The 24,509-nt window shown below is 45.4% G+C and overlaps 3 protein-coding genes and 1 pseudogene across 16 annotated transcripts; 2 read left to right on the top strand and 2 right to left on the bottom strand.

The window, feature by feature from the left end:
* Window positions 1-27: 27 nt before the first annotated feature.
* On the bottom strand, window positions 28-8,348 carry LOC120649183. 11 transcript variants are annotated; one of them, XM_039925896.1, is made up of 8 exons: window positions 8,012-8,348; window positions 7,178-7,267; window positions 6,889-7,017; window positions 6,565-6,645; window positions 6,438-6,473; window positions 6,215-6,333; window positions 461-573; window positions 28-307 (listed from the first exon to the last, which is right to left on the bottom strand). In XM_039925896.1, exons 2-7 carry the CDS (start codon window positions 7,212-7,214, stop codon window positions 487-489), a joined length of 489 nt encoding a protein of 162 aa, XP_039781830.1. In that variant the 5' UTR covers window positions 7,215-7,267; window positions 8,012-8,348; the 3' UTR covers window positions 28-307; window positions 461-486. The 11 variants fall into 11 exon arrangements, 10 of the variants coding, with proteins under 10 accessions (XP_039781830.1, XP_039781833.1, XP_039781837.1 ...); XM_039925899.1 differs by having other exon boundaries at window positions 461-473; window positions 6,268-6,333; XM_039925903.1 differs by having other exon boundaries at window positions 461-473; window positions 6,268-6,333; window positions 6,598-6,645.
* Window positions 8,349-9,633: 1,285 nt separating this feature from the next.
* LOC120649182 (abscisic acid 8'-hydroxylase 3-like) lies at window positions 9,634-12,167 on the top strand. Its single transcript, XM_039925890.1, has 6 exons — window positions 9,634-10,065; window positions 10,182-10,500; window positions 10,572-11,151; window positions 11,240-11,346; window positions 11,463-11,581; window positions 11,659-12,167. The coding sequence occupies exons 1-6, from the start codon at window positions 9,860-9,862 to the stop codon at window positions 11,747-11,749; spliced, it is 1,422 nt and encodes a 473-aa protein (XP_039781824.1). The 5' UTR covers window positions 9,634-9,859; the 3' UTR covers window positions 11,750-12,167.
* On the bottom strand, window positions 11,978-15,434 carry LOC120649181 (glycine-rich RNA-binding protein RZ1A-like). Of its 4 annotated transcripts, XR_005665193.1 has the most exons (5): window positions 15,242-15,434; window positions 14,435-14,547; window positions 13,335-13,862; window positions 12,907-13,182; window positions 11,978-12,832 (listed from the first exon to the last, which is right to left on the bottom strand). XR_005665193.1 is itself a non-coding variant. In XM_039925889.1 (3 exons), the coding sequence occupies exons 2-3, from the start codon at window positions 14,543-14,545 to the stop codon at window positions 13,368-13,370; spliced, it is 606 nt and encodes a 201-aa protein (XP_039781823.1). In that variant the 5' UTR covers window positions 14,546-14,547; window positions 15,242-15,434; the 3' UTR covers window positions 11,978-13,367. The 4 variants fall into 4 exon arrangements, 1 of the variants encoding a protein (XP_039781823.1); XR_005665192.1 differs by having other exon boundaries at window positions 12,907-13,862; XR_005665194.1 differs by having other exon boundaries at window positions 12,907-13,862; window positions 15,139-15,406.
* Window positions 15,435-17,034: 1,600 nt separating this feature from the next.
* LOC120653080 lies at window positions 17,035-17,166 on the top strand (annotated as a pseudogene).
* The last annotated feature ends 7,343 nt before the right edge of the window (window positions 17,167-24,509 follow it).

The following is a 24,509-nucleotide window of genomic DNA, read 5'->3' as shown; positions in this document are numbered from 1 at the left end:
TAATTAAGCCAAAAAGTAATATTTATAGAATCACGAAACCTTTTAGTCGGTATTATTTGTGGACGTCATGGTTGATCGTATTAAATTTTACATGGTCACCAGAAGTTTAATATTTAGTTGCTGCATTGTTGCTGCATTGACAAAAACATACACGGTTAAAGTATGTCATATGATGAATTGGAAACACCTATGACCTGATTGGATATACATGTTAGACTGGCTATAAGCATATTGGTAGAATATAATTGATCAACGGAGGAATAGATGATCAAGTGGTTTGGAATGGAAACAGCCAAAAGTAGAAGACCTGTACAACATAGGGAAATCATTGTAAGCATCTGCATTGGTTAAGAGAACTGAGCCCGTATGATTATGAAATCTATCAAAAGAAACATTCTGAGTATGAAGTGTATATAAGAAGCATGGGCAAGCAAAGAAGGTAACTGTGTTACAGTGGTACCTGGAACTAATAATTACTCCGGCTTGTTAGGTCATTGAAAATCTCAGTGTATACCACGTTATGTGTGTGGTTTTCATACCCCTCAGAGTTGTTCTCAATGAGCACACGTAAGCCTGTAGGTGATGTCACACGTGAGAATGCAACATAAAGCTGCCCATGAGAGAATACGGGGCTTGGTAAATAGACGCCAACTTTGCTAAGTGTTTGTCCTTGGCTTTTGTTTATTGTCATGGCATAGGATACACGGACTGGGAATTGACGACGCTTTATCTTAAAAGGCCATTTTGGATCACATGAGACAGAAGTTATTCTTGGAATGTAAGCTTTAGATCCTGTAGCCTTTTCTGTGATTATCTGAGCTTCAATTATACGATGAGTGAGTTGTGTCACTATGAGTCTAGTTCCATTGCACAAACCTTTGGATGGATTCAGATTTCTAAGTAACATGATAGGGACACCAATCTTCAGTTGTAGATGATGGTCAGGAAGGCCACTCATTTGGATAGTGTTAAGGAACTCTTGTGGGTACAAAGATTCCATAGTGCAATAATTTGATGTCGGATCATCAATGGAATCAGAACTGTAGTATGACATTTCTTCTGTGGCTATCTTACAAATAATTTCTTTATTTATCATGGCAGCGACTTCATTTGTTGGTGCCAATATTGCTCGTTCACAGAGATAGGCTGCTAATTCCGTGACACGTGGAGTTGTTTCATATACAAAAGAAATCAATCCTGTAAGGTTCCTTTGTTCGGGTGGCAATAGAAGGTTGTCTGGAATTTGAACCCATGTTGTATCAGGCTGGTCTATTGTACTGCCAGGAGTTGTGCCATCACCAATAGAGAGGAGCCACTCAGCAAATTTCTGCAATTCAATTCTTTCAGGGCCTGAAAGAGTTGGGCAGTTGAGTCTCATGTTTTCAGTTAATTCAAGAACTTTGCAGCACGGCCATATACGGGATCGAGTGATTGCTGCATTCATGATTTGTTGTTTCCTTGCGTTTGGGATGACCGGCAAAGTTTGCCTAAAATCACCACCAAGCACAACTGTTATACCACCAAATTGTTTGGTGGAAGCATCATCATTATTGAACGACATGATATCTCTTAGTGTGCGATCAAGTGCTTCGAAGCAATGTCTATGGTTGACAGGTGCTTCATCCCATATAATCAGGGATGTCTGTTGTATTAGCTCAGCCAACTGTGTATTTTTCTTAATTGCACATACAGAATGCTCGTGGATGTCCAATGGAATTCTGAAACGTGAGTGGGGTGTTCGACCTCCTGGGAGTAACAGAGCTGATATGCCTGAAGATGCAACTGCTAAAGCTATCTTTCCTTGGCTTCTAATACTATTGAGCAAAGTATTCCATAGAAAAGTCTTGCCAGTCCCACCATAACCATAAACAAAGAAAGTGTGCCCACAACCATTTAAGACTGAATGCTCTATGGTATCATAAATATATTTCTGGCTTGAATTCAGTCTCTTGATCTGCTCATCTAGTTCAGCAAATGCACCATTTGAATTATAACTAAGTTCTTCTATAATGAATCTATTGGTGAGAATCCGAGAGGAACTGTGGTCTGGTTGTGGTAAGTGAAAGCGATCTAAGCTATATCCAGCATCTTTGAGCAGTTTTTCTAATTCAACTAAAACATATGATCTGATATGTTGGTCCATGGTTGTTGTAGGGAGTTCTGGAGTCAGTTGTTTCGCATGATATGCAATATCTTCTCCCATTGCCTGTGTGTATTCATCAAGCAATTTAACAGGGTTGGTGACTTCACAAAAAAGCAGTAATGTGACAAACAGCTGTCGCAATTGATAGGGAAGTGCCCAGTGTGCTGCATCAGCCATAGCATGGAACCATTCTTGATCGTCACCCAGCAAGCCCAATGCTTCACATGCAGCACGAAATGTTGGGTGCTTATGGCTGGCAACAGTGCGGAGATCAGAATAGCTTTGTGCTCCTTTGACTATATGCAACAACATGCGCAGGTAAAATCTTTCTCCTTCGTTAGGAGCAACATTAGCAATTCGACCAACCTTCCCACGACTATTTCGGCGTATATGCCAATATTTTCCATCACCATGCCATGTCCAGTGTTCAGGAAATTCAACATAGGTGTACTGTCTGGCTTCTGGATATTGTTGATTGGCATCAAACCATGCCGTTAGCTTAGTTATGAGATTAGATGGATTCTCAATGACCTGATCAAGATAGTCATCCTCTGTATAAAGAACACCATTTTCTAGCGGGAGATGAACAGCAAGGCGTTCTACTGATGGATTAGTGTAATGGATATCAAACTGAAGCAATCGCCATGCAGCATCGTTGGGAGTAACATATCTGCAGTCTAGATATTCCTTTATTTCATCAATTATCTCCGTAGGAGAGTCTGGATTACCTCTTTTTCTCTTGAGTGCAGCTTTGGCACAATCAGGTCCTTTGTTTGTATACTTGAACAAATACTTTTCCATTCCATTGCGATTAACACTTTCAACATTTATATGTGCTTGATATTTAACTAATAAGTCTACATTGTGTGGTACCACAAATGTGTTATCAATTCTTACTCCATTTTTCTCAGTAGTAATACCATTATTTGGGCGGGCGTAAGTAACCTGACCATTACCTGCTATAGTAGTGGTTTCAGAAAAATTCTTTGGATAGAACTTATCACATTTTCCATCAACCATGCAAGGGGAGGACGTATTTAAGGATCCGCAAGGACCATGAATCATGAACTTAGAAACGGCCTCAAAACCTAACGGATCAACTGATGGATTTGGCAGTTGTGCGGATATAAAGGCATCTATTTGAGCAGCATCAATAGGCTTATCTTTTTTAAGCCATAGAATCAGACATGTGGAAGGCCTCGTTTTTGGAACTCAATCGTGTAGACAACTGTGCAAGGCAACATATTACGATTTAGAAACTTTGGAGTAAGTGGTAAAGCATAATATATTAGGGGATGAGAAGAGCAGTACCTCCAAGTGTAGGTCCAAAGAATTCATACTTCTCTATATCTTGTATGAGTAGTTTGAGTTTCATTTCAAAAACTCTGTCAACAATATCAGGTCTATCAGAAGCTTGTTGTCCGGGTATGAATGCCAAAGCTTCATCAATTTCTGGCCACAAAGCATTACATGTGAATGTGATGAATAGATGTGGGCATCCGAACCTACGACATAGTGCAACACAATCTTGATAGTTTTGGTAGTAGTAGCAGGGACTTGCAGTGAATGATCCTGGCAAGTAAATTCGTTGCCCTGCAGCTGAACCTTGAGTGATCCCACTACTGACCGCTTCAACTAAAGCTTTATATGGGCTGGACCTGTATTTTTTTTGAAATGATTTCTTCCTGTAATATCTCAGGCGGTCATCCTCGACACAACAGTACGCATCAACTTCATAAGCTTGGGTTAGTCTCTTGGATCGCAAAGGGGTATTGAAATCGTCGGCTCTATCATGCAATCTGTATGAATAATATTCTGCCATGGTGACAACCTTTCGCTTGATCTTGTTGGAGCGACTACATCTTCTGTACTTAATATTCTCATGGAAACCATCTTCTCCGTAAGGAAACAACAGTGGATATTGCATTGCCATAAATTTGCAATGTGTTTCTTTTACTCTTTGGAGCTGACATGAGTGATCTTGCACTATTAGGTCACGCCCCTCTTCAGTGGTCCCTAAATCATTCACAACCAAGCCGACCACTTCAGATGTAACTGGGTCACTATAAATGTTGCCATGCTGGGTTGGGGTGGAAAATAGCTTGACAGCATAACGATCATCTGGTTCACCAGATTGGTTGTTTGGCTGCATAGATAGCCTATCACGGGCAGTTCAAAAAACTTGCACAACTGAGTTGTGTGTATCAAGCATGGTTATCAAGGAAGCAACAATAGCTTCGTTTGGTTGGAAGTCACTGTTTGAGGTTGTTGCAACAGCTATTCTGTTTCCAACCTCATTATCAGTGTCAAAGATATATAACTGGCAATACTCAGGTCTTGCTTCATCGTTTGGAATTAGTGATCCTATTCGATGACATAGTTGGCCACTAATTTTGAAGACATAAGGGCCACGGGCATCGTTGATAGAATTTATGACATTGACGCCCATAGAAGTCATGGCAAACATAGAATTGTATCGTCTGATGTTATCAAAGAAATGTCTTGATAGTGCAGGATCCTTTCCTGTCAGAAGGCCAAGTAAGGGCTCCGGAGGTGGCTTGTAAGGAGGTAGTAGAATGCTTCCTCCTCTGCAGCATTTGTTATATACTGGAGAAGTTGTCCGTCCATGTCCACGTACTCGTTCCTCAGCCCAAAAGCGAGCACCACAATATGAGCATGTTTGATTCTGGCTTCCCAAATGAAGGGGTGCGAAAACAGTGCCTGAGAATGAGAAAATTGGGGTAAACAAAAACTGTTAGTATATGAGGTGATCAACCAACCCCTTGTTGAACTAAATGTAGGTAAATGGTATTTTGAGTTTCGCTATTATCATCATATATAGCCAAAAGGTCATTATTTGAAGCTGAGGCACCATGTTTTTGAGAATAGAACTTGCCAGATATTTGTAGAGAAAATTCCCTGTGTGGCCCTAGAAGAAATGACGCTTCCTTCTATGGCCCTAAAAAGTTCGGCCTCCCTTCCTTGACCATGTTTTCATTTTACATCCCTTCTATGGCCCTACCGTGGGATCTCCAGTTAACTCCCAGTTAAATGGCTGTGAAAAGACGAAAATGACCTTGGGTCAAACAACAAGGAATTGAGATCCCTGCCGCCGAGTCCCCGCTCCTCATCTTCGGTCTCGGCGTCGAGTCCCCGCTCTGGCGCTCCCTGCCGCCGCCTTGTGCCTTGCCGCCGGCCGCCGCACTCGTCGCCCCAGGGGCTCGTGACCCGTGTGCGCAGGGCGGCGCCGCGCTCGCGGCTCGCACAGGGCGGCAAGCAGGGCGGCAGGCAGGCTCGCAGCAGCAGGGGCAGCTAGGCAGGCTCCGGCCGTCAGCCGCCGGTTGCGCGCGGCGTGTCCCCCGCCGCGCAGCGCACCCTTCCCCTCCGTACACCACGTGGAAGCCGAGGCGAACTCGGGCACGCTGATGGCGCCGTCGCCGAGCCTCGATTCCGGCCGACCGGAGAAGCCCCGTCGCCGCCATCGTGTTCCTCCTCGGGGCGCAGCTCGTGGGCACCACCGCCGTGTGGCCCCCGCCGTCTGCCGCCGCCCGCGGAGTCCAGGGGCACGCGTCCCAGGATGGAGGAGAGGACGGTCGTGGATGGCGGCGGTCGGCCGGCGCGCGGAGGCTGTGTCGGGGGGACGGCGGCGGGCGGGCCGCCGCGTCCCTGGCCACTCCGCTGGCGCGCGCCTCGGTCGCCGCTGCGCCCGCGTGGACCAGGCCGCTGCTGCGCCCGCATCCTGGGCCCCGGACGACTCCTCCACGCGCGGCGGGATGGGGGCGGGCGCCGGATCCGCAGGCGGGGGTAGCCGCCGCCGCCGGGGGCAGGCTCGGGCGTGGGGGGCGACGTTCGGGATCGCATGGGGGTTCCCTTCTGGAAGGGCAAGTGAGGCAGGGGCAATTTGGTCCAAAATTGCTACTAAATACTTGACACCGGGAACCCTAACGGTTGCAAGCTAACGGATGTAACATCAGGGCTATAGAAGGGACTGAAAATAAAAAGATGGTCATAGAAGGGGATTTCAACTTTCCAGGGCCATAGAAGGAAGTACAGTTTGCTTGAGGGCCTTACAAGGAATTTTCCCATATTTGTATGTGTGTTTCGCCGGTGATTCTTTGATTGCAGTATTAGCAGCTTCATATAGCAGCAGTCTGAGATAGGACCTGAATGTCCTCTTAGGGAACAATTCCCTGTGACATATATATGCAGGTAAACATGTATGCATTCGGTGAACAAAAGAACCTAAATTAGTGTATCGAATATGGAAGGGACAGTATGGACTTTAACAACTTACGGCGGTGTCGGTTATGAAGAGGAGGCCCTGAATTCTCTGGGAAGATGTAAATATGTGTAAGAATGTTATAATGAATTGTAGGAGGCAAAATTGACTGCATATGCCTATGATAACTATGGAAATGCACCTTCCTGTCTTCCAGAAGCTATAGCGGCCTTACGTTTCTTACGTGTTTCAGCAGCAGTAGATGACTCTGGCCGTGGCAAATCTATTGGAAACAAAGAATGCGAATTAGTGTTTGTAAATGTAGAAAGCGGCACAATTTGGTTGAGCACGAATCAATACAGGTGGCATTAGACGTGACAAATCTATTGTGAAGAAAGATTAATGAACCACAGTTGGCAGAATAATGATTATAGTGTAGCAATTCAATACTGTAGAGAGAAAAAAATTGTGATGCAATAAGCAAGCTGTCAGTTAGCATCATGAAGCACCAAAACTGATGATTTACCTGAAGATAGCAGGGCTCGTTGTCTGACCACTCTCTGTGATGGAAGGAGAGATTCTGAAATGGAGCTTCCTAACTGAGAAGCCAGTATGGATGAATCATTATTCGTCAATTGTTCATTGGGGGGTCTCCCTGTACCACAGACCATAGGCACACATATTTTGTGTAAGAAAAGTATGTAGAACAATGCTCTGCCAATAAGATATTTATGTATATGTATGTGTCTGTGTGTGTGTGTGTATATATTTATCGTTGATGCCTGAAGCTAATGTTTGACCTCCAAATGGCTGACCTGTATGAGCAGCCTTCCGCTTGCGTGCTTTGTCCATAGTTCAAGATGATTCTCTACGATACTTTACTGGAGTTGTTGAGCACGCCATAGCTAAGAGCAAGCAGCAATGATGAATCTATTAATACTTTGCAAAGGAGAGGTGACTGATGCAATGAAGAAATTATCAAATTCTGGTCTAGCATACGAAAACATGTCACAGTAACATTTTTTTCCTTGTGGGAAACAGCAGAGGCAAATGTTTGTTTTAGGAAAACAATGTAATGGGAAAAGTAAGAGCAAAAGGAGGATGAAATAGAAAAAGACAGTCTAGGCATGAGGCAAAGAAGATGAACATACGAAGCACGTAGGATAATACGAAAAAAATCAAACCATGCTTTATTGGTCTTTTTAATCGAAACGGAAGTCTACAGTTTAATATAATCTACTATTGAAAGCGAAGCTGTATGAATGACCTATGCTTCGTTGGATGGCTTCAAATATTTAGCAATTCTGAAACCACACATGAACTGTCTAAGTAAAAGCAGAACAAATGTATTAGTGTAAATGATTAGGAGAAGAGTGGCACACCATATTCATTTCAGCCATTATTGTCACAACTGGGAAGCATACAATGAATCCATATTCAACCTCTCTATGTAATTGCGAACCTGCATAACCCTTCTAACAAATTAGCTACCTGCATCTACTTTAGGCGCAAATGGCAATACAAATTGGAGCAACCAATTCTGTAAAAAAAATAGCGAGGGAGAAATGCAAGCTAGAAACATTTGGATCTCATGTCTCTGAACAAAGGAGCAAGGGCCATGAGATCGAGGAAACAGAGTATTAACCTACCGTAACAGGGGGAACCGGAAAGAGCTTCGACGGCATGGGGGAGCACAGCGCTCGCTGGGCTGCAGCTGCAGGGAGCAGGCGCCGGAGAAGAGGTTGCCGTGGCAGCGAACGTCAGGTCACAGAGAAGAAGAAAGCCAGCCTGAAGGAGAGGCCGCTGAGGGAGAGGACGATTGGATCCCTGTGAGGTGGCCGGAGGAAGAGGATAAGAGCAAGGAAGGAAGGCTCGAGAAAACCTCCGCTGCAATGGACGGATGGATGCATTGGCGCCGCAATCTGACGGCCAAAGGCAGGCGGAAACGTGGCCTCTTGAGGGAAGAGTTTTGGTATACAGAAATAGATAATATGGTAGATATTGCGCATCGAGCTTGCCATGGCCTCACGGTGGTCTCAGCCCGAGGGGTCTCCTGGCGACGACATCATATTGCTCATATATATTATATGTTAAAGGTCACGCGGCATCGCTTACGGACGCCGGGTCACACACACACACACATACGATCATGCAATGGACACATGTAACTCTGAGCAGGACACATTTTCGTTTCTCGAAAAGAAATGCGAGAGGATACGGATTGGTGGCAAATTCGAACATATAAATATATACGAGGAGCTCCGTGGCAGATTCATTCATTATTGAGAATATGATGATGATGATGATGATGAAAAAAAAGGATTCGACAACGACACACAACAAAAATGTTTAAATAAATATCCTGTTGATGAGATGCGAGTTGAGAGAAATCCATCTCTTAAGCAAACTGGTATGGATGATGATGATAGTGCTGTTGCAACTTGCAAGCATCTGAGTTCAGAGAACAGAGATTGTGCCGAAGATCAGAGCGCTCGATGCAGGCCTCAAGCTAGCAGCTTGTATTCCTAATATACATCACGCGAAATATCCCACACTTAGCACTGAAAAATGACTTCTTTGTTCTTAATTAAAAGACAGATCCTTCCGTTTTCGTTTGAAAAAAATACATATTTCAGATACTTGAACCTTGGTATGTTTAATTCTTTTGCCTATTCTGTTCAAAAAGTTTCAGTTTCAGTAGCAATAGCTAACCCTCTCGTGGATGAGTCCCTTGATGGGTAAGGGTAATAGCATCCAGTTGTCAAATTCAACGAGCCATGGAATATCTAGGAATTTTGAATTTGTGATTAGAAACCAAAGAGGCTGAAGACTTTGCCATTGCAGCTGCTGATTACAAATGGCAGGCATGTAACAGCTTATTCGGCTGAACAAGGACGACAACGATGTCTATTCCCAGGAGAACTGCTTAGCGTCCAAAGCAAAGCTCTCTCTTGTAATCGGAAACATGTATATTATTTATTTGTAGCAGTAGTGACAAATATTAACACCGGGTCCTTATCAAGGCCTTACTCTACCTGCACACAAAGCTTAGGTCACTGCAAATGGCACTGCTCCGTACCTTTCATCAACTAGCTAGCACATCAAGTAAAATACAGTTTTTATTTAGTGACCGGCAGCAATGATGTAGCCTTTTGATCCGAAGGACGGTCTAGCGCGGTACGTGTATCCATCCTAGCAAACACGACAGTTAGATGAAGAAAACAAAGGGGGGGAACACCAAAACAAAGGGAAAAAACACCAAACAGATTGAAAGAAGCTTCAACAATATAAGGATGACAAAACAAGATAGCAAAGATACAGAAGAAACTCCGAACGGTTCCCTCGCATGTAACGATGATGAGAGAAGAGAACAAAGATAATGATGCCCCAGAAGAATCACAGATCTGGACACAAATCTTGTGGTACATATATAAGCTCCTGACATCGACGATATGTTCTGAACATATCTGAAGCAGACAGCTATATCAGTATCCGCCATGGCCATCTTTGGAGCTCCTGTTCTTGTAGCCCTCGCAGTGGCTTGTGCAGGCCTCCTGTGGTTGAGATCACGGAGCTCCTCGAAGGAGATGAGGGACATCCCCGGCACGATGGGCTGGCCTGTCATCGGCGAGACCGTCTCCTTCATCTCCGACTTCTCGAGCCCGGCCGGCATCCTGAGCTTCATGCGTGACAGGCAGAAAAGGTACTGACTACTTGCATCCATGACCAGGAGAATAAAATGGTATGCATCACAACACATTGGGAGACTGATCGATCTGAAGTTCTGATTCTGTGACTTGTTGGATCGATGTTTGGCAGGTTCGGCAAGGTGTTCAAGACGTACGTGCTGGGGAGGATCACGGTGTTCATGACGGGGCGCGATGCGGCCAAGATCCTGCTGTCCGGGAAGGACGGCGTGGTGAGCCTGAACCTGTTCTACACGGGCAAGCAGGTGCTGGGCCCGACGAGCCTGCTGACCACCAACGGCGAGGAGCACAAGAAGCTGCGGCGGCTCATCGGCGAGCCGCTCTCCATCGACGCACTCAAGAAGCACTTCGACTTCATCAACGAGCTGGCCGTGCAGACGCTGGACACGTGGCTCGGAAGGAAGGTCCTCGTGCTCGAGGAGGCCTCGTCTGTAAGCACGCAGACTGTCAGTTGGTGAAAGATTTCTCCTCAGATTTTGTCTGATCAAGACGATCTTGGCAGTTCACGCTGAAGGTGATCGCCAACATGCTGGTGAGCCTGGAGCCGGAGGGGGAGGAGCAGGAGAAGTTCCGCGCCAACTTCAAGGTCATCTCGTCCTCCTTCGCGTCCCTGCCACTGAAGGTCCCAGGCACAGCCTTCCACCGCGGCCTCAAGGCGAGGAACCGGATGTACGCGATGCTGGACCAGGTGATCTCGAGGAGGAGGGACGGCGGCGAGGTCCGGAGCGACTTCCTGCAGACGTTGCTGCGGAAGCACGCCGGCGACGACGCGGACAAGCTGACGGACGCGCAGCTCAAGGACAACATCCTGACCCTGCTGGTGGCCGGCCACGACACCACGACGGCGGGGCTGACGTGGCTCGTCAAGTTCCTGGGCGAGAACCCGGAGGTCCTGGAGAAGCTACGGGAGGAGCATCTGGAGATCAGGGAGAGGCTCAAGGGCACGTCGTCGTCGCATCTCGGATGGTCAGACGTGAACGGCGGCATGCCTTACACCAACAAGGTGATGAACGAGACCCTGAGGAGGGCAACCATCCTGCCGTGGTTCTCCAGGAAAGCCGCTCAGGACTTCAGCATCGACGGTCAGATAGAATTCAGTAGCCTTCTGATTGCAGCCTGACCTGCAGCAGCATGCTGATTGCAAGCGCTCTGCTCTGCTCGTCGATGCAGGGTACGACATCAAGAAGGGGACGTCGGTGAACCTGGACATGGTGTCCATCCACCACGACCCGGACGTCTTCGCCGACCCGGAGCGCTTCCACCCCGACAGATTCGACGTGAGTTCCTAATTATTAGTTTCAGGCCGGCAACGGCAAATAAACTGACGCAGCCGACAGCAAACCATGGCTGCTCACCTGATTGATTGTGATTTCCATCCTACTATTCCAAGCAGCAAACGTTCAAGCCCTACAGCTTCCTGGGGTTCGGGAGCGGGCCGCGGATGTGCCCCGGGATGAACCTAGCGCGCCTCGAGATCTGCATCTTCGCCCACCACCTCGTCTGCCGATACAGGTGAGGTTCTTGATCATCATCAGCAGCAGCAGCTGACGCTTGGTTGCTCCTTCATCTGGATGTGGTTGTCGTTTCAGCTGGAAGCCGCTGGCCGACGACGACTCGGTGCAGCCCACGCTGGTGCGGATGCCCAAGAACAAGTACCCCATCATCGCGACCACGCTCTAAGATAACACAAAGAAGCTTCCGCAAACCGGCAAGATGGTTGCTGCCAGAGTAGGATGATTCTATTGTGGCTAGATACGACAGAGCCGGCATAGATAGCATCATAGGAGTCTTGGGTGCATTGTGCAACCAAAATATGGATACCTAGGTGTCTTGCAACCTGCAATAATGTGAGGTTGGACAGAAATAACTGAAATAACTACGCTTGAAAACATACAGCACACAGCACAGTGAAAAACAAGATGGATCTGCTCAATTCACAACTTGCACAGTACAAATCAACCGAATTGTTCAAGAAATGGGCGAAATGTTACAGCTGTTGTGCCGTACGTGAGTACATAAGCTCAACTGGCTAGTAATCGACAGCAAAAGATGAACCATCTGTCGGCAGTATTGAGAGGGTAAAAAAAATAAATCAACAGCAAAAGATAACCTTCTGCCGGCAGTCTTGAAAGGAAAAAAAAAGTTAAGACTAATGTATCCTAGGTGCAACAATTTGAATGCTGCCGCTGAAGCATTATCGCCGGTGCTCTCTCAAGACAAGCAAATAAAGGCTATTGTACTCCATGAGATGACGATCCACCAATAAAAATTCTGTGGACGGAGCATAACATCAATGGAACTCCTTTCAAAAGGGCAGCGGTGGTTATAACAGGGCAGAATAAGCGATAGACCATGGGTGCAGTGTCAAAAGAACAGCAACTATTTAGTATCACATTCACTCAGGCTGAATAAGCATGATCCCTGATCTCACAAAGTCACAAGAAACGGGGCAGCTAAATGAACACCCCCAGAGGCAGCGGCACGAGCAAGTCACAAATCACTTGAACCACAGCCACGTAATCAAGCCACCCCCGAGGTGCAGGCAGAAACAGGATGCTACACTGCAGGTCCTCCAATGCGAATGTACATGCAACAGAGCAAAAGAGGAATATCTTTGCAGTGGTCCTCAGAACACTTTGCAATCGTGGAACCACTCGCCAGACTAAGATGGGGCAACTGAAATGATCTCAGGACACTAGTAACCAATCCAGAATGACAGTAGCAACCAATCCAGAACAAGATAACAAATAACCAAAAAGAAGCCTGCCAAAACAAAACAGTCATTTGAGAATGACGTTGTAACACAATATTGAAGATAAAAGATTGAAATGATTTACCATTTAATTTTTCCCTTATGGATGATTCATAGCTTGCTTTCAGAAGAGATGATTTTTCTTGTACGTGTGTTCAAGCAGAATTCAGCCGATCCCTTGATTCCCCAGAAAGAACACAACGTGAACAGTAACTTGCCATCCAACCCCCATATCCCAGGCATCCCCATAAGCATAACTAGGATCGAGACCATCAACACACAGCGACAAAATCCAGCCAAATAGCATATCAAGCAAAACAAGCAGGATCCAAGAGCCAAGCACTATGACCAAGTCATATGCCTGGCAAGCAGGAAATGATAACAAACCAGTCAGTAATACGGTCTATAACAAAGCATGATCTTCTCACGGTACATCATAGTTCTCCAGCTACAGGATCACAAAGTTCCAGACACACGATAACAAACCTTTATAATAGCAGATAGATTTCATACCTGGATGGCACATACTGCTCAAGATCTAGGCCATCAGTAGGGACCAGACCGGTCACGGTTGTAGCGGTCGCCCCCGTAGCTGCCACCATCTCGGCTACGGCCAGAGTATCGGTCACCACCACCACCACGGTCAGATCCATAACGACTGCCGCCGCCGCCATACCTGTCATCTCTGCCACCATATCTATCCCCTCTCCCACCATCCCCAGATGGGCACTCCCTAGCAAAATGACCAGGTTTTCCACACTTGAAGCAGTCCCCCCCGCCGCCGCCGCCACGTGGTGCACGTCCACCACCACCACCACCACCATAGTCACGGCCACGGTCATAACGAGATCCACGGTCATAATCACGGTCACCATTACGATCTCTACCAAGCCCTTGTGGCTGAGCTTTATCGACAGTAATGTTCCTCCCGTCCAAGTCCAGTCCATTCATTCCTTCAATAGCATCTTCCATAGCTTTCTTCTCATCAAATGTTACAAAGCCGAAACCACGAGAGCGGCCAGAAAATTTGTCAAGAACCACCTGCATGTTACCAAAAAAAACTAACTTAAAGTAACAATAATTAAAAGGCCATGCTAGATAACAAATAAAATACAAAGCAAATTTGTTTTAAGTTAGAAGTTACTGGATCATTCAGTGACTTTAGTGGAGGCAAATAAAAAAAAACATTGCAGAAGGTCTTCAGGAAGACATGAAAAGGAGTTGCACAAGGTGTTCAGGAAGTCAGTAATTAAACAGCATACACGAATATTGATAACAATACTGTATTAATATTCTAAGACTAGTTTGTTCGAAACCTTTGAATATCAAACCATATGACAAAAGTTAACAATCAAGACAGAGCAAGAGAAAAGTTGTGTTAGACCAACTTAGATGGATTTAGGATCCTACGGGGGCAAACTAACATAGCTCTAGCATAATATTACTCTATGTTGTGAAATACAAAACTGATTAGGCTTTTGGCATTGGTGCCTAGTAAAAATTGGTTGAAATAATTGGACAGTTCATGCACATAAATCCTAAGCAACAGTTACCAACACAATCTCTGATATTAACTTCCAGCAAAACTAAATATGAGGGACTCTTCATGTCACCTTTGCCTCAGTGAGGTTTCCAAATTTGCCGAATGCATCCTTGAGGCTCTCATCAGTTGTCGACCATGACAGGTTCCCGATGAAGCAACGGTACTCCTCAACGTCAGACATCTCTTGAGAACATAAAGAAAGACATGTACAATATAAGCAAATATGGCAGAATAGAGTACAAATCAACCAATAAAAACGTTCACTCTATGATGGTTGTTTTTTAAACTTCCTCTTGCGTGGGATAATTTTCCAAAGCCTGATGACTGATAATATAAGCCAATTTAGATAAAACAGAAGCAGCAGTTGTAGAGTCTCGCCAAAATTGATTTAATCAGCTGACCCTTCACTAATTTGCAGAAACAACGTTAAGTTTCCTGAGGCCAAACATGACGCAAATCTGCAAACAACGGATACAGAAATCTAACTACGCTCGCATCGAGGAACAGGGCAGCACAGAGGTCAGCTCTATCCGTTCAAAAGGAAAAACGAGAAAAAAGAGGTCAAACTGCACATCCAAGTTGAGCCTACACATATGTAACCTGACATGCCAAAAGCATGGGGGGATTGTGTCAGATTCGAAACAAAAAGGAGAGTTTAGCTTCAGATCAGGGCTGCTGCACGAACTCGTAAACCTCGGCAAAGCCTACAACTGACGTCTCATGGTGGAACAGATGGAGAGAAAAAAAAACTCAATGAGGCGTAACAGTAGCTACCCGTGAATAGATTAGATCGGGTCGCAGAAAAAATTGCAGCGCGGTCTGAGCAGATCGAGCAGGAGAGATCTAGCTGAAAGACGAGACGATGACGGAAAGGTACCCGCGAGCGAGGAGGAAGCGCACGTCGAATCGAGGTTGCCTCTGCGCCTTGTTATTTTTGGCAAAGGTCTGGATCGAGGAGCGCTTTATAGGGTGGGAAGCCAAGCGTGGATGGGGAATAATCACCACCCCCGGGCTGGGCTGGATGGAACCCTAGCTAATCCCTCTCCAGCGGCGGCGCGGAGGGAGGAGATATTTCCCTGCTTGGCACGACAGGTGGGGCCCACAGGTGGGCCACCGGACACGGGCGTGGCAGAAGGTGCCATCGGCCGACCTGGTCTGATTGGGCTGCGTAGAAAGCCCATGTTCGAGTTCAAAAGCCCATGTTTTTTGTTAAAAAGAAAATATATGGAAATTTACTCATCTTTGGAAATACTAAAAATAATAATGTCTCCTCGTTCGAGCTCCAAAGTTACGGAGTGGTTGCTAGTGGTTGCTCCTCATGGAATTTTGCTGCTTTAAACAAGGGCGTGTGGGAGGATTGCGAACTCTTCGTGATTTGCTCTTTAAACAAGGGCGTGTGGGAGGATTGCGAACTCTTCGTGATTTGCTGTTTCAGTTCATCAGTCTAATGCCAATTTGTTCAAGAAAAAAAAAGGTATATATTGGGAGACATTGAGATTATGGAAAAAGAAAATAGACGAAGACACGGCTTGAACCCGTGGATAGGGAGCCACCACTCGACGCGTTGGGTTTCCAGCTCTGCACCTCTCTGTCATCACGCCTAAAGTATCAAATTAAGACTAAAGTGTTTAGCCCCCATCGCTTAGGAGCTTATTTACAGATGATATCAATCAGCTAGGGCTCTCAGTGCAAACTATGAAAACTTAAATCTAGACCATCAGATCAACATCCAATGAAAGGAGCACAGAGAGGTGGGAGGAGAGATTTGCAAAAGTGTGATTACACAATCCAAGAGCGGGTCCAGATTGTAAAATTACCCAATTCCCCATACCCCTTGGATGTTGATCCAATAACTTAGATTGAAATTTCCATAATTTGCACCTGATACATACCCAATCAGCTAACCGAGATGCTTTATCGCCCGATGATGCCTATGTAGAGATATGTATCAGGTTAGGACTTCTACACTGTATGTACGAAGGACTCAGAGTCCTATCCTTGTAATTATCCTCTCCTACTAGGAGATGGTCTTGTACTCGTCTGTGCCTAGGACATATGCTGGGCTATATAATGAACATCATGGCTGCCCTCAGGGGAAAGCTGTTCTGTCTAATTCCACATGGTATAAGAGCCAATCCTCCACAAGGAACATCTAGTTGCACATTGCAATTTTTCGTCGTCGATGCTCATGGCTTCGACGAGTTCCTCGATGGCTTCAACAATCCTCAACATCCCCGTCTCGGAGAAGCTCAACCGAGGCAACTTTCTTGTGTGGCGAGCACAAGTCTTGCCTGCTGTTCGCGGGTCACGCCTGATGGGAATTCTAGATGGATCCCTTCCGCAGCCTTCCTCCACAATCCGCGTCAAGAAGACGGATGAATCTGAAGAAGAAGTTGAAAATACATCACATATCACCTGGATTGCTCAAGATCATCAACTTCTTGCCTATCTCCTCTCCTCCATGACCTCGGAAATCTTGGTTCAAGTTTCTTCTCATGAACATGCTGCGCAGCTGTGGAAGACCGTTAACGAGATGTTCGCGTCTCAGTCGCGTTCCAAGATTTTGCAGCTTCGTTCTCAGTTATCTCGGGAGAAGAAGGGAGATGCATCTGCTGCTATTTACTATAGCAAGATGAAGGGCATCGCTGATGGGTGGCAGCTGCTGGCAAGAAGTTAGAAGATGATGATCTCATTGGATACATCCTAAACAGATTAGATTCAGAATATAATCCATTTGTCTCTTCAATATCCATCAAGGACACCTTGACACTCAGCGATGTCTATGCACAATTATTGTCCTATGAGGCTCGGCTAGTTCAGCAACGCACGGAGGAGTTCCGGTCATACTCCTCCGCCAACACTGCATCGCGAGGCCGTGGCCAGGGCAATTCTCGAGGACGTGGTCGTGGCTCAGGATCAGGCCGTGGCTACAACTCCAATTCCTCAAATAATTCAAATTCTCGCACCTCTGGCACTGAAGACCAAGATGAAGGGCCGCTCTGCCAGCTCTGTGAGAGATATGGGCACACAGTTCATGATTGCTGGTATAGGTTCAACAAAAGGTATGTTCCCCCACGGGATGGAGGTGCCAAACCAATCAGACAAGGGCCACAAAAGTCAACAGCGTCTGCTGTTCCTTATTATGGAGTTGATACTAATTGGTACTTCGACTCCGGATCTACTGATAATATCACCAATGATCTAGAGAAGCTCTCGACACGTGAACGATACTCAGGCAAGGATCAGATACACACTGCCAATGGCAAAGGTACGCGCATCACCCACATTGGTAAATCTGTTTATCATACCCCCACTCGTGATTTCTCTTTCAACAACATCCTCCATGTTCCTGATTCACAAAAGAATTTGTTATCCGTTCATCAATTTACATCAGATAATGATGTTTTTCTTGAATTTCACACCTCTTTCTTTTGTGTTAAGGACCTAGCCACGAAGAAACTTCTTCTTCAAGGAAGATGTCGTGATGGCCTTTACCCTTTGCCGCCTATATCTCAAGTTCATCACGTTTCGACTCCAACAGCTTCTAGGTGGCACTATAGATTAGGTCATCCTTCGTCTACTATAGTTGATCGAGTCATCAAAGATAACAAGTTGTCTTTTCGTCGTGAGTCTCATGACTCTATCTGTGATGCGTGTCAAAGGGCTAAAAGTCACCAACTGCCCTACCCTAGGTCTACTAGTGTCTTGTCGTTTCCGTTGCAACTTATTTTCTCAGACGTATGGGTCCTGCCCCAAAGTCTGTTGGCCATTATCAATACTATGTAAGCTTTATTGATGATTTTAGTAAGTTTACATGGATATTTCTTCTCAAAAACCATTTTGATGTGTTTGATGTGTTCATTCAGTTCCAACAGCTTGTAGAGCGACGTTTCAATCGCAAAATTTTAACTATGCAAACTGATTGGGGTGGAGAATACCAACGTCTCAATACCTTTTTTAACAAAATCGGCATCACCCATCATGTATCTTGCCCTCATACTCATCAACAAAATGGCTCAGCTGAGCGTAAACATAGACATATTGTTGAGGTTGGACTTTCTCTTTTAGCCCAAGCTTCCATGCCTCTTAAATTTTGGGATGAAGCCTTCCTAACTGCCACTTATCTAATAAATCGCATCCCTAGTCGCATTCTGGATTTCTCCACACCCTTACATCACTTGTTTCAAGAACAACCGAATTATTCCTTTCTTCGTGTGTTTGGATGCGCATGTTGGCCAAACCTTCGCCCTTACAATAAACACAAAATTGAATTTCGATCAAAACAATGTGTCTTCATTGGGTACAACAACCTTCATAAAGGGTATAAATGTTTAGATATTTCCAGTGGCCGGGTCTACATCTCTCGTGATGTTGTCTTTGACGAGAATGTGTTTCCCTTTGAAAAACTCGATCCCAATGCTCGTAATCGTCTACGACAAGAAATTCTTCTTTTGCATCCATCCTTGCATTCCTGTGACAGTGGGGCTGTGAATTCAGATTTTACTAATGCGTTTGACGTTGTACCGGAGTCTTGTGAGTTACCTTCTGTTTCAGATGCAACTGCTGTGCGTCAATCACCAGCAGCTCTGGTGTTTCCGTCCCTGCCGGAGTCCGACATGCGGACTTTTCCTTCTGGGCTTCACGACATTGCCACACTGATTGGTGATTCTGGAACTGATTCCCTAGTCGATTCGGTGACAGCGACTGGAGAGTTGGTCGGCGATGCAGCACCTCCAACGGCAGGCTCAACATCTTCGTGTGCACACGATGTGGCCAACCCCTGACTCGGCATCTGTGTGACAGCCCAGGTAATTAAACTACTAAGCAAGAGGAATTAAACCTGTCATCATGCGTCATTAACCAAGAAAAATTTAAATAGTTGCATGTGTGCGTGTATGTATGTGCTTGTAGTTGAGAGCAAATACACCTTTTATAAAGAGCTAGTATACTTTTCACGCTTACCATGAAATGACACATGAAATGACAAGTTAAACCCCCAAATTTTCAATACTTAAAAGCCAAAAATCCGTTCAAATAGACTAAAAAGTCAACTCTCACACTTTAACTCAAATGAACTTTTTCCTAAAACCAAAATTGTAGAGTTTTAAATGCGGAACAACTTTCATGTTCAAAATTTTTCAAGCTGCTACACAAAAATTTAAGAAAAAATTGAATTTGGATTCAAATAGAGCAATAATGCACATTTGTCAAGAATTTAAATTTAACTCTTTAACTACGTTTCAATGAGTTTGTGCCTGAAACGAAAGTTGTAGGATTTTAAATTTTGAACAACTTTTGTTTTTGGAGATTTTCGAGTTCATGTGAATTTTTTTGAGAAAACTTAAAGTCAAATCTCTTTCTCTCTCTACTCTCTCTCTCTCTCCCTCCTTTCTCCCTCCTCTGCTCTGCTTCCCTGCTTCCTGAGCGCAGGGCCGAGCAGGCCATCACGCCGCGGCCAGCTCGCCCAGCACGCGAGCTGCTCGCTGCCTCCGCCATGATAGCGCCGCCATGCTGCGCCGCTGCCACACCGCTGCTGAGCCTCTGCTCCTCCGCACGCCACCACACGACGAGCACTCGGTGACAACACCGTGGCGACGCCGCTGGCCATCAGTGCCGCCCAGCGTTTCACCCCGCGCCCCTCTCTTGCCGAGCTCTCCCCCTCTCTATTTGCCTTCCCAGGAGCCGTTCTCGCACCCCCACTCCACTTCCCTCCCTCTCCCAGAGCCTCTCCTCCTCTCCCTTGCCAGGGACGCCGCCCGCCGTCCGCCATGGCCGCCCCTAGCGGGTCGCTGTGAGCTCCCCTCTGCAGCCCCTCTCCTCCCCATTTACTTTGCCACCCCGTGTTCCCGCTCCTCCCCTCTCCATTACACCCCAATCCAAGCCCCCACTCCCCTCTCTGCGCCCTGGAACGCCGCCGCCCACGCCATTGCCGCCACCGAGCACCACCCCATCGCGGAGCCCCCTTCCCCGCCCTTCCTCACCTCCAATGGACCCCCTAGCTAGCTTATCCTCGCCTCCATGAAGCTCCCCGACCCCTCGACTGCCCCCCAAGCCACCGGAGTGCCGCCGCCCACTGCAGCCGCCGCCGCCGCCGCTCCCTATGCGCCGCCGGCGCGCCTGCTCCGGCCACCCCGAGCCCAACCGAGAGCGTCCCAAGGTTCCTCTCGCCCTCCTCGTGCTGTTCCCCCTCCCCTCCCTCGCCTCCGGCGACCGCCATCACTGGGAGCTGGCCGGCCAAGCCGCCTCCCCTACTCAACTCTGGCCAGGGGCCGTTCTGAAATTTATTTTAATCTTCTAGGGGCCCAACTGCAAGATCTCATTTTCTTTTCTTTTTGTTTTAAAAAATAGCGAACTTGTAAAATCGATATAAATACGTAGAAAAGAGGAAAAATTCAAACTCAATTGATCTGAGTTCCTTGTTACTATATCTACAACTTTCATTACATGCACTTTTTCATTTGCTCACTGGTTTTTGTTCTTGATTAAATACAAATTTATTAGTCCTTTATTTAGATCTCAAGATCTAGTCATGATCTGTAGGTGATTTTTGGATAAATTGTTGTAGACTGCAAGTGTAGGACTCTGTAAAAATTTGAGGTCCATTTGACACTCCTAGATATAGGTTTTATTTAGGACTTGATGTATGCCTAGGATAAATAGTTTTATTTATCCAAGTTGTTATGATATGATTCATGGGTTCAAACTTTTACAGTACCTTTAGTTTGATTCCTAGATTCTACAGAAAAAATTTGAGAATTTTTAGTTTAACCCAACTAGACCAAATGATTTTTTTGGTAAGGAGAAATACATTAAATCAAGGAAAATAGTTCCTATGCCTGGAAAAACATGATATTTTGACCATTGGTCTATTATGTTCACCTAATCACTCTGTAAAAATTTGAGGCTCAGTATCTCAGTATAATGGTCTGTATAAATTAATCTTGATCTATGCCACTATATATTGCTTTATTTTTCATGCCTTGTATGTTTCTATTTTAAAGCTGAAAAATTTATAGTATGTTCATCATCAGATCCTCAACATTTAGTTATAGTTTCGTTACTAGTACTCGCATGGTTTTGCCTGTACAATTTAATCTTGATTCTAGTAGAAGCAGTTTACACTATTGTTAGTGATTAATCTGCTTGACGAAAATGTCTGAAATTTTTGACAGTAGGTTTGTGTTTCAGCAAAGTACTTTGTATAAAAATCTCAGCACTGAAAACTATCTTTAACAATAGTTAGGAATAATTCGTGTTTGTTCATGAAAATAGCTTTTATAAAAAGGCAAAACCCTCACTTACTTAATGTGAAATAGTTAATCTAGATAATACTCTATAAATGATTGCCCAAGTAGATGTAAATGAAATATTTTACAACTTTATAGTGAAGTAAATAAAAAGTCGTTACGGTCACACAACTCATGCATGCACATTTCATATAGATACGCCTACTCTCGCCGACGGTACGTACGAGCTGGTGTCGGAGTCCGAGGGTGAGCAGCTTGAAGCCCACTAACTGAAGCCGCCGAAGACCCGAACCAAAGTTCGGAAGAGCCCAAGGCTAACTTTGCTTAGCAAGGCAAGCCCCGGAGTATGTCCCGTCTATTTTAAATTTATGCAACTTATTGTTATTCCTATTGACTTGTGCATTTAAGTTTACAGGGGTTGATTGGAACCTTAGTTGCATGATCCTAAGTACCTATGCTTGAACACTAGTATGTGTAGGTCGCTAGTTGGCTATGCTAATGGTTCGGTAGAAGTCGAGTGATTTCCTGTCACTCGCGAGAATTATAGGAGTTGGATGTTTACGATACACTGCAATATAAGGTTTACGGGCGGGGTTGTTGTACTTGTGATACCCCGTCTATTTAGTGAAAATGGATAAGGCCGCGGTGTGTGGTAGTGGTGGTTAAGCGTTTGAACGTACTAACCACATGTCGAGAAATATGGTAATCGGTAAGCTTAAGTACCTGATCGGCCCGAGGAGTGGACTTTTCCCTCACCCTTTTTGAACGTTGTTTCTCATGAGGCCACATGCGGGTGCAAGCATGGTCACGACCCGGCATCGACCGTGGCGTGGGGCTCTTGTAGTCAAAGGGGGTGACCCTGATCCACGAGACGGAAAGAAAGGGGAAATGTTGTGTGGGGACTCGGTTCCCATGCGTGTGTTTAGGTCTGCCTGGCCAGGTTAACAAATTCGATTCGAATCGTCCGCCTCTCACGGATATTGGGATTGCTTAACCCTTTTGCCATATAGAGTAAGAAGTGGAACAATGATGATGAGAAATATGGTTGAATGATGAAAAATAATTGTTTTCACCATGTATGCTATTGGATAGATGCTAATGTAGAATGGTTAATCGAACTAGAACTTGAAGGCTAAAATCTGAAAATAAGGACTTACTCTTTGTTGCTTTTTGGCAAAAACAAACCCCTCAAGCCAAAAACCTTGCATGTCTAATTAGAGGACTAAGTATATCCTAGTCGGGTAAGCCTTGCTGAGTATTAATATACTCAGCCTTGCTTGTGGCTCAACTTTGTTTTCAGGTGATGCGTTTGAAGATCAGATAGCCAGTTTGACTTGGCCGTGTACTTTACCTCCTGGTTGGTCGGTGGAGTGGGATACGACTCCGGCCAACGATGACAATGCCGAGTGATGTCATGTACGGGCTTCATCATGACATCTTGTATCGACATTTAGAACTCGCTTTATTTTCCGCTGCTGTTGAACTCTGAACTACTTTCAATTTGAATTTCAAGTACCTTTCTGAGATTTTGAACTTGGTTTGTAATAATTAAGTTAAGACTCTGTAATGTAATATATTTGTGAAATGGTGTACTCTCTGGACTCACCTTCGTGTGGGTTGCATGTAAGCTTTGGGTACGATCGACGCTCAGGTGGATTCTTCGGGACTTTACCCGACAGCCCTGCCGGATTACTCCGTTTGAAGTGCGTGTTAGCCGGGATTACCTTTAGGGTGATGGTTAGCGCACTTGAGCCAGATTAATTTGGGCGGTGCTGCCACAATCTGTTCCACCTGAATCTGATCTGCCTGCCCCGCCTGATGTTCCGGAGTCTTCTGCCGACTCTTCTACACCACCTGGTGGTTCACAGGGATCTAATGCACCAGTCCCAGTATCTTCTGTGCCAACGTTGTCTGTTGCTCAGGGCAGTCCTCATCGTATTCCACCGCCGCCTCCTGGTCCTCCCGTCCAGTTAATGGACCGGTGCGTATATTGCCAAATCGTCCCCGTACAAGGTTGCAAGACAATATTCGTAATCCTATGTCTTATACAGATGGGACTGTGCACTATGGTTTACTTGCCCAAGTCAAGGAACCTTCCTCTCTTAAAGAAGCACTTGGTGATGAAAATTGACGGTCTGCTATGGATCCTGAGTACTCTGCTCTGCTACGCAATAACACTTGGCATCTCGTTCCTTCTGCCCCGGGTCAAAATTTGATTGATTGCAAATGGGTGTGCGAAATAAAGCAACGTTCTGATGATAGTATTGATAGATACAAAGCTTGCCTTGTTGCAAAAGGTTTCAAGCAAAGGTATGACATTGATTATGAAGATACTTTTAGTCCGGTTGTTAAAACGGCAACTATTCATCTTGTTCTATCTTTGGTTGTATCTCAAAATTGGGACATTCGACAACTAGATGTTCAGAATGCGTTCTTGCATGGTGTTCTGGAGGAGGATGTTTACATGAAGCAGCCACCTGGGTATACAAATTCAAGCTTTCCCAATTATGTGTATGAGCTTGATAAATCTTTATATGGTCTTAAGCAAGCGCCACGTGCTTGGTATTCTCATTTGAGCAACAAGTTGCATGAACTTGGTTTTCGTGGTTCCAAGGCTGATATGTCTTTGTTCTTCTTCAATCAAGGAGGTATTACTATTTATTTTTTGGTCTATGTGGATGACATCATTGTTGTTAGTTCGGATGCTGCGGCTATTGACAAATTACTGGATAAGCTCCGTTGTGATTTTGCTCTGAAGGATCTTGGGTCGCTCCATTATTTTCTTGGCATAGAAGTTTCGGCTTTGTCTTCTGGGCTCCTGTTAACCCAATGCAAGTATGCGCAGGAATTAATTCTTAAAGCTGGCCTTAAAGATTGCAAAGCTACTCCTACTCCATT

Source organism: Panicum virgatum, chromosome 9K (assembly GCF_016808335.1).
Source record: "Panicum virgatum strain AP13 chromosome 9K, P.virgatum_v5, whole genome shotgun sequence".
NCBI lineage: Eukaryota > Viridiplantae > Streptophyta > Magnoliopsida > Poales > Poaceae > Panicum > Panicum virgatum.
This window is presented reverse-complemented; position numbering and strand designations above follow the sequence as displayed.